Consider the following 9,761-nt stretch of genomic DNA (forward strand, 5'->3'; position numbering starts at 1 on the left):
TTGTTTTTTAATTCACCACTCATCCTTCCTGACTAAGGAACATGTCAATCTCCCTATGTATTTCTGTCAGTAATTCCCATGATCTTTTCCTCACGCCCTCACAAAGTTCCTTAAGGGAGGCCAGTATGCTTAGTTTACCAAATTGACCCCTTTAATCATGCAAAATCTCCTTTGTAAAATACCATGCAGGTAAGTGACCTTCTACCCACCCAGTATATGTATTTAAAACCAATCTATCCCATTCTTTTCCCCCAGAGAAATGTGTTGATCGATATAGTCCTTAAATCATTGTCTCTCTATCCACTTTAATTCTTTTAACATTTTTGTTCCCTCTGGGTCTGTGTTGATGTATCATCCAAACAATTCTTTCAGAATTTTCCTCTCTGGGCAGTATAGAGAATTTAATTTGTTGAATGAGATTAATGGCTTTGAAATTACATTTCTCTAATTTTTCATAATTAAAAAGGTTAATGAATAAAAAGGCACATTCTACTTTATAATTAGAGTACAGAAATAATAGGTTAAAAGAGACAAATGTTCCTGTAGCTGGATTTTATTTTTCTGTCCCCCAGAAACACTAGTATACTTATTATGTTTTAGTAATCAAGATGAGGAAAGTAGGTATTTTGTTGTTTTTTTAATTTTAATGAATAAATGCTGTCATTCATGTTTCACATTAGCTATTTCTTCACAGAACTTCAACATAAACTTAGACTGGACCTTGAAAATCTGTACAATAGACACTACTCATAACATGGGTTACTTATCATAACCTTATATCCTGACAAGTATCTCATTTTTATTTCCAGTATATTGGGGTCACATGATATTATTTTTTTCTTTTATTCAAGACCATTATCTTCTCTTTTTAATTCACATTCTTCTCCCACTTTTTATTCGTGGTATAATACATTAGCTACTCCTTTGTCATAGGACACACCTTTGCTCCTTTAATTATGTACCAGTCTCTGCCTAGAAATCTCAAGTTTTGATCAGTATATTCAGTTTTTCCAACAGAGAATCTCAATAATACTATAGAAAATCTCAATTCTAGAAAAGTTGCCACTAAAATTTTTGCAGCTCTGAATTCCCTGGCTGATTTCTAAACATTTCTGTTCTTAAATTTTACCTGTCTCTTCAAACTCTCTATAATAACCATAATATAATCTCCTGACCATAAAATGTAGTTACAATACAGCATACATTTGCAAACTCTCACCTTCTTCTGCCCCCATTCCCCATCTCAGCAGGAGGAGAACCTCTTTTCCTCTTCTAGACTAATTTCCATAGATATGTTCTGAGTTCTTCATTTGTTTATGTCTTTCCCCTAAAATCTTGTATTTTAAGTATTTGCAATGTACTTCTTTCCCTACTGGAAAACTATGCAGGTTCTTACAAGTTTTGTTAACCCGAAACAGTGATATCCTCCTGTTTATATTCTGTCTCTCATTTCATTTATAGCTATACCCCTGATATTAATGACCATGACTTGTATTTTTCTGATCAATTTAAGCATATTTCAAACTGCTGTAATAGCATTTTGCATCTACAACTCCAGGTTCACTTTTCTGAAAAAAAAAAAGATCCTCCATTAACAAACACAATGAATTTTATAAGGGCTCTTCTGAATTGATAACTGTGCAGTGCTTGATATTATTTTCTCCTTAAAATACATATTTTGTGTCTATAATCATGATGTATCCTGTTTTTCCTTCTGTCTCAAAATGGCCTCCCTTTGTTCCTTTGTCTGACTTCCTTTACACTGTTGATGCCATAAATTCCATTGACAATTATGCTCATCTCCATGCTTCTCTCTCTTCTTATTCTAGATGTCCTCTCCTGGCAAGATTGTCCAGTGTCAGAGTTACACACTGACCACTGACAAAGAGTAAATAAATACTGCCTTTACAAAACCTGACTTGACCACAGAACTCATATATCAAACTGCCTTTTCATCTTGATAGAAAAGAAATAAATCAGATTTAAAGTTTCTTTGAATTAAACTCACATTTCATTGTTATTGATATGGACTTTCTCCCCTATACTTTCTCCCCTGATTCCCGTTGACCGTAAAGTAGAGAATATCTACTTTGTAATGTTTGGGAAAGCAACCCCTACCCTTAATTCCAGTTCATTACTCACTTTGCCAACAAGATGAAGATGAAAATTGACTCAAAGGATTGTTGAGATTGAGAAATGTGTTAGTTATACGATAGTCATTTTTTACCTTTGGTGGTCTCTCTAATAACTCTCTTTCTCTCCCTAAGTCTCGGTCTCTCTCTGTCTTTTTCTCTCTCATTTTTATCTCTGTCTTTCCAGTATAGTCAAGACCCGTATGTGTGTCTTTCTACTTCTGATGCTACATGATGAGTAACCTCATTGCTAAATGGCTGTGGCTGGGTGGGGAATACCTCTACTTCAATTAGAAGTAATAAAAAAGCTTATTTTTGCCTGACATTCTAGTGTTCTGATTTAACCTAGCTTCTCCAACCACGTACCAATATATCTCAGTAGGTCAGGACACCTGTAAAGAGGTCTATTATTGTGTGTAACTATATATGGAAAAATATACTTATTTTCTCCAGGAGAAAAAAAAAAGATAACCTACCATTCCTTCAAACCCAGTCATACACTCAGTGACTAAATTATTAGCATATAGGAGATACATTTTAGTACATACTATTTCTATGATTGTTTTTGCTACCTTTAACTTAAATCTCCTGCAAACCTGTTATCAGTAGGAAGGAAATACGTCTTAGAACTTTAAAAACCATTTTAAATTCTACAGCTTCTCTTATACTTTCCTTTTCTTATAATCTGTATTCCTTTAGGTTTCCTCCTGTACCCAATGTCTTTCCCACCTGACAATTATCAGTTTATTTTTCAACTCTCAGCTCAAGAATCTTCTTCTCTGTGAGGCATTTCCTGATATTCTTAAGCAGAATTCCAAATTCTTCTTTTGTGTCTTCAATGTAAGACAACATATTTGTTGAATGCACCCTAATAGTAATCAGTTAATTTAGCAGTTTATTTTCCCTGGATCTGTTTAACATCAAAAAATTATCAAACTTAATGTGGATGCAAATCCATTTGTCTTGCTTCCAAGAGTATATCTACATGGAGAAGGGGTAGTAGGAAATTAGAAAACATGAAGTACCAGTTGAAGAAAAATGCTAACAATCTTAGTTTTGATGTGTAAGGTTTCCTTGTTTTCATTTCAGCATTGTCTTTATATACTCACCTGAGTTGGGATACATACCTGCTTTAATGAACGATCTGAAGAGTTTCATTATGGATAAGAGAAGAAAAGAAAGGTGAAAAATGCTCATTAGACCAAGAGGTAGTCATGCCCTAGATCAAATTCTGACAACCGAATTATTATTTTCTTTAAGGATTTCTACTCAGAGTGACTCCTTATGAACAATAACAAGGTGCAGTTCCCCCACATTCCCCTTGGATCTTTTCTAAATATTTTTCCATCTAGATCTCAGAGGCACCTATGAGAACACATACTCGCAAGGTTAATTCTTCAAATTTCTTATGTGCATTCACCTACTCATGTGGTCTAGCTATAAACAGGGCAATTATAAATATGCAGATATGAACAAATCATTTTCAAAGAGACAAATACAGCAGCAGTCGTTGGGCAGGACAATGATGCAATTCTCATGAGGAACAGAAGAGTGATGAATTATATTTCCTGTGGTCAACACAACTTCATCTATCTGCTTTTATAAAAATTTTGGTATGGAGATGGAATATAAAAAAATCAATCCACGGCTCCTTGGCCTCTGCTCCCTAAATCTTAGTGATTTCTGTTCCCATCCCACAGAGTTTGACAGAAGAAACCTCAGTCTTTGTCTTCCCTTCAAACCCGAGTTCGCAACAAACGGGTCAAGAAATACCATCATACAACATATAATTTTTTTTCTGGATTTTAATGAATTTTAAAATTGAATGCAGCAATGGTGGGAAGAAGAGGTCATTACCAACTCCAGGAAAGCATTTCAAGTATATTCTGACACATATCTAGTTTCATGAAGCTGAAAAGGAGAAGTAGAAATAGTTTTTTCAACAAGAGCTCATCTAAATACTTAAACTATCTATTTGGACCCACGGATGTTTTTCACATATAATTGTTCTTTAATTGTAGAAACCACCCCTGGTGATGGTCAATTTTGACCGACATATTGTAGGCAACTCCCAATGTTCAGAATCAACTACTCAGTCTTCCATTTGAGTTGGCTCATAGAAGTATCTTATTGTCATTACATCAGAAAACTGTTATTTTAGACAAAATTGAATTAAACTGGTTCCTAATCCCTGTACTGCCTCCAGTACATATATTTAAAACTATTTTATCTAGAATATCCTGTACTATTAACGTGTGGTTAACATAGACTTTGCTGTTTTAAACAGGAAAAGGGTTGTTGACCTGGAACGAGTACTTTTTGGTTTCTAAAGAAGGAAGATTTCCCCATAAATGTATTTTTATTGTTGTTGTTGTTGTTGTTATTATCACAAAATCAACCAAACCATAATGTTGGGGACTCGGCAGTTTTCATAATCCTTTCTCACTAGAAATAATCCTATTGAACAGATAATTAATTTACACTTATCTTTCTGGTTTCCTGGACAGTGGGAAGGGGAGCATTCAGAGCATTCAGAGATATTTCTAGTACAATCTTGGATAACTATACTTCCCATTACTCCCGACTATTTTTTATGACTTCTTGGTGCCTTACTCCTCATATCTGTAAAGTCACAGCATTGACCTCTTTAATCTTAAAGCCCTTAGCCTGTACTGCTTTAACTTTCCACAGCTATCTGAACTCACCAAAGATCCTCACATACACACAGAGAACCTCACATACACACAGAGAACCTGAAGAACACCTTCATGTTCAGGAAACGTGATGGAAGTCTTCATGAGAAGTTCTTGATCTTCATTGTAGAGGTAACACATTGAAGGAAACAGAGCATATTGAATTTTACCCCAATCACTTACAGTAACATACAATAAGTAAATATAATTGCAGATATAAAAAATGTTATGCTGCATTTAAATTTTCTAAATTATTGATTATTTATATTTTTATAGACATAAAATGGGATTTTTATAATACAATCCTGTTTACTTTTATGTGTTTCAACACTTTACATCCTATTTACCTAAATGGAATGTTATAAAAATCAGAGTTAACTAATAAATATGAAAAAGCATACATTCTCTGGCTCTTGATGAACATATAGTTGAACTGAAGGAAATAAAATGTGTGGGCATAGTAGAAAACAGACTATAAGACATATGTCACTAGTGTAACATGGACGTCTAAGAATCTATTTTTTCTGCTAAATGGATGATGTTTAAGAGAGAATACTTTCTATTAGTTTTTTCCCAAGGTCAATATGCAGTTTCCTATTGCCATAGTTTTCCCCAGGATGGTTTCTCTAACTGAAATGACATTCCTCTATTTCATGGGTAAAAAATTTACTTCCCTTTAGACTTAGCATTCTAACAGAGAACCTCCTAATATCTTTGTTTACTTTCCCTTTGCCATCATACTGACCTACCAATATCTAGAAGATGAAAAAAGGAGTTTATTAAATTTCCACCATTAAATTTACGCAACTTACAGTTAATCAATGTCATCACAAATCCACCAAGCTATTACTTGGTAATGAATCATTGATCCTATAATCATTACCTCTCTCGAGTGCCATGGAGGTACCATGCTGGACATTTGAGAAAATGGAACTTTAGGCCATGTTTTCAGTTAATCATTGTAGTCAGAATTTTGTGTAAGTGAAAAATAATAATAAAGAAAACTTGTAATAATGTTGAGATGAAAGAGTATTAACAGTGCATGTATAAACGTAAGGATTCTAAATGACAATAGTTTAGTGTAATCCAGAATTTGCAAGATGATATCCTTTTAAAGTCCTCAGAGAAGGACTAGATGCAGTTTACAGGGCTAGAAAGATTCGTCCTACAGAATTTGTGTATTGTTTGAAGATACTGTGCGGTTTGGGGAACTACTGTTGTTAAGACCTTGCAGCAAACTCTGGTGACATCAACATGGCTCATGGTCAGAGATGTAGAGAGTTTCAATGAAACCTACACCATTGGGTTCTACAGCATTGGAAACACATAGATTAATCAAATCTTGTTCCTACCTTCAAGGAAGTTTACATCTAGTTGGAGAAGAATGATATAGATGCAAAGAAAGTTTATGACATTAAGGCCTGAAATCTATAAAAAAGTAGCTCTTGTGATAAACTCAAGATCACTAGAATGGAATTTGACAAACCTATAGATCCAGAGAATTGAGTTTTCTACCTTGTGATGATGCTTAGAATTTGCTTGGCAGAAGGATGATGAAGGCATCTTTTAGGCTCGTTGATATTGAGAAATCACTGCTCAAAGGGCATCTCAGAAGACAAAGTTCTAAGGAATATAACCAAACGCAAGCACACTCACACACAAATATGCAGTCACATCGACATTGCCTACAATATATCTGCATTTATTTTTCTATATAGCAACACATATTGAAAACCTTGAGGTTCACTGATGTCTTCCCTAAAAATCCCAAACTACAGATTTTATTCTACTTTTCTCCTTTTTGATATTTGTAATTTCCATTCCCAAGTTGCAGAACAGGCCTCCCACTAATCTCAGTTTTCAGATTCATCATCTCTAATATGTATTAAATATTTTATAGGGTTGGTATAAGGATAAAATTTGATTATTAATGGAATTTTATTATCACATTTATTCAATAAGATTTTATTTTCTATATATCAGTGTCATAGTTACACTAGGCCTTTGAGTTGTGAAGAAGAATTTTTCAAGGTCTTTTTCTAGATTTTATTTATAGCCGCCAAGTAGATATCTGCACTAGGGAGCTCTATTTCCTTAATTAAACATTAACACAAGTGGATTTTATTGCATGTGTTTCCCCACCCAGATCATCCTTCAAAATTCTTTATCTCAGTGTATACCACACCAAGTCAATGAAACAGGAAAAGAGAGCCAGTCCGAGTCAGTGAGTATTTATTTAAAGTGCCATATATATGACAATAAGTTAAAGGACAGTAAGTCATAAATATTACATTATTAGACATCCAGTGTAATCCCCAAAATTATAGATATATTTTAATATAATACAGTTTGAACTGTACAGATGACTATGGATTATAAAGAACAGCACTGAGCCCAAAAGGAAAGCCCGGTTAAGGCACCCTGGAAAAGATATAAAGAAAATCTGAGCCAAATCTTGTGGAATGGAGATTATTTTACTAGTAGAGGCATCAGAGGCAAAGGCTCCAGGTAGAGGATATATCACAATGAGTGTGAGAGAAAACATAAATCGATATATCTCTTCAAGAGAATAATGTTTTAAAAGAAAAAAAATTATCCAAGTGCAAAATTTCAGACTTCTGGCGCTATACAGATCATTGATCATCTTTGGAATTAAAGGACAGTGCAGTGTTAATGGTGAAGACCCCGCACTATTTTGTGTAGGACAGATGACCATGGCTTCACGTGAAAAATCCATTACAACCCCAAGTACATTAATGTAATGAAACAGCTACTTTTTGCCCTTATAAAGTCTGATGCTATACTTCATCAGCCACAGAGAATGTGAACATATCAGGCTAATAGCAAAAAAGATGATGTCAAAATATACAGATTGGGAGGTAGTATACAGAATGAGGGAAAGTGTCCAAATCCACATTGCTAAATATTCTGAGTGCTGCCATTTGCTACCAGTTGGATCATTAGTCCATATTCACTAATCTCCTTGTATATTGTCTTTATCAGCCTGCACCTGACTTTCACATTTAAATTTAAGCTTTCTACAAGAACCATTGTTTGCTAATCCACAAAAACATTTATGGTAAAACCAATTTTAAGAAAAAAGATAATAAACACCCATGCAAGTTCCTGTATATGAATCCAAGTGTGATAATTATTTTGGACATTAGTTTCAGGGAAACGCAAAAATCACAAAAAACCATGAACATAATTATAAAATATATAGTTTCACTTGCAGAACTTATTATTTTCCCTTCGAGCTATGGTTTTAAAATTTACTATTCAAAAAATTATTTTACTTATATGTAAGATCTTAACACAAAACAAGCAAGTATGTTAACTGCTAATTATTCCACATTGACTTCATTTTTCCTCAATCCAAATTTCTCTATTTCAGTTTAATTTATGTTAAGAGTCTGTTATATATGTCCCTTTAGTAGGCTGTGTGAAATATTTTTTATGGAAAAGAAGGAATTTTGCATAAATTAAAAATACGAATCTTTCCTTAACACATAATTCATAATCATTCGATAAAGAGCTTTAAGATGATGAAGTGTGATCATATATGATAACAGGTAAATGGTAGATTTAGTTTCATATACATTAGAATTATAACACATTAGACTGAATTTCTTATGTAGTTGCAAAAATGCCACTTGATGTTTTTAAACAGAAGCTAAAATATTAACATTTAATTTTGTTTTTAAAAAATGTCTGTCACTGATGGCTGATTGAGCTTCAAATAAATATTCATAATTTTTGCCCTTTACGTCATGTGCGGTCTAGATATTTAGCTCTGTGTGTTTCAACCAATTCTGTATCCAAAACAAGTGAAGTTATTTAAGTAGGAACCAGAACATCACTGTCAAGAATGCAAACCTAGAACTTTATATTTCAGCACACAATAAACTTGAGAAAGCACACACTCTCACTAAAAACAAGTGTTTTAGAATGAATTTTTGTTTTTTGAAAGAAGATAAATGAGAAATCAAGAAAGATCCTTAGAGTGGAAAATCTTGGACACTCGATCTCGAATCTGTTTGGTCTTCACACCATATACGATAGGATTGAGCAAAGGTGGGACAAGCAGGTAAAGGTTGGACAGAAGAATGTGAACATACGGCGGAATGTGGAACCCAAACCTGTGTGTAATGAAGGAGAAGAAGCCTAGGAGATAAAACTCAAGGAAGACACAGATGTGGGCAATGCAGGTGTTAAAGGCTCTGAGCCTAGCTTCCTTTTGAGGTAGACTGAAGACAGTTATAAATATTCGGATGTAGGAGAGGATGATGAAGATTATGTCAAATCCAAGTATACTGAAAGCCACAAACAGGCCGTAGATCTTGTTGATTCGAACATCTTCTGCTGCCAATTTCACGATGGCCATGTGCTCACAGTATGAATGGGAGACCACAGTGGTTCGATAATATTTCAGCCGGCATTTGATGAGGATGAGACATGGAGCTGAAAGGAGAGTTGCTCTGAGTGTCACTCCAACCCCAATCTGAGTGAGAAGTCGGTGGGTAAAAATAGTTGCATGTCTCAGAGGATGACAGATTGCCACGTAGCGGTCCAGGGCCATGGCCAGCAGAATACCTGACTCAATACACTGTAAGGTATGAATAAGCCACATCTGAAAGAGACAGGCATCAAAGTAAATTTTTGGCATACGAAACCAGAATATTCCCAGCATTTTTGGTAAAATGCAAGTACTGAGAGCAATGTCTGTCACTCCAAGCATTGCCAGGAAGAGATACATGGGCTCATGAAGGCTAGGGTCAGATTTGATGATGACTAGGAGCATGGAATTCCCAAACAGAGCAAAGATGTACACAGCACAGAAAGGAATCCCAATCCAGCACTGCACAGACTCCAAGCCAGGGATGCCAATCAGTGTTAGCACCGAGGGCATGAAGACTGTGCTGTTGAGTTTGTACAT

General features: G+C 34.7%; 1 protein-coding gene across 1 annotated transcript; it reads right to left on the minus strand.

The window, feature by feature from the left end:
- Window positions 1–8,810: 8,810 nt before the first annotated feature.
- LOC131408014 (olfactory receptor 52A5-like) lies at window positions 8,811–9,761 on the minus strand. The gene has a single exon (XM_058544585.1). The coding sequence runs from the start codon at window positions 9,759–9,761 to the stop codon at window positions 8,811–8,813; it is 951 nt and encodes a 316-aa protein (XP_058400568.1).

Source organism: Diceros bicornis, chromosome 7 (genome assembly GCF_020826845.1).
Source record: "Diceros bicornis minor isolate mBicDic1 chromosome 7, mDicBic1.mat.cur, whole genome shotgun sequence".
In the NCBI taxonomy this organism is placed as follows: Eukaryota; Metazoa; Chordata; class Mammalia; order Perissodactyla; family Rhinocerotidae; genus Diceros; species Diceros bicornis.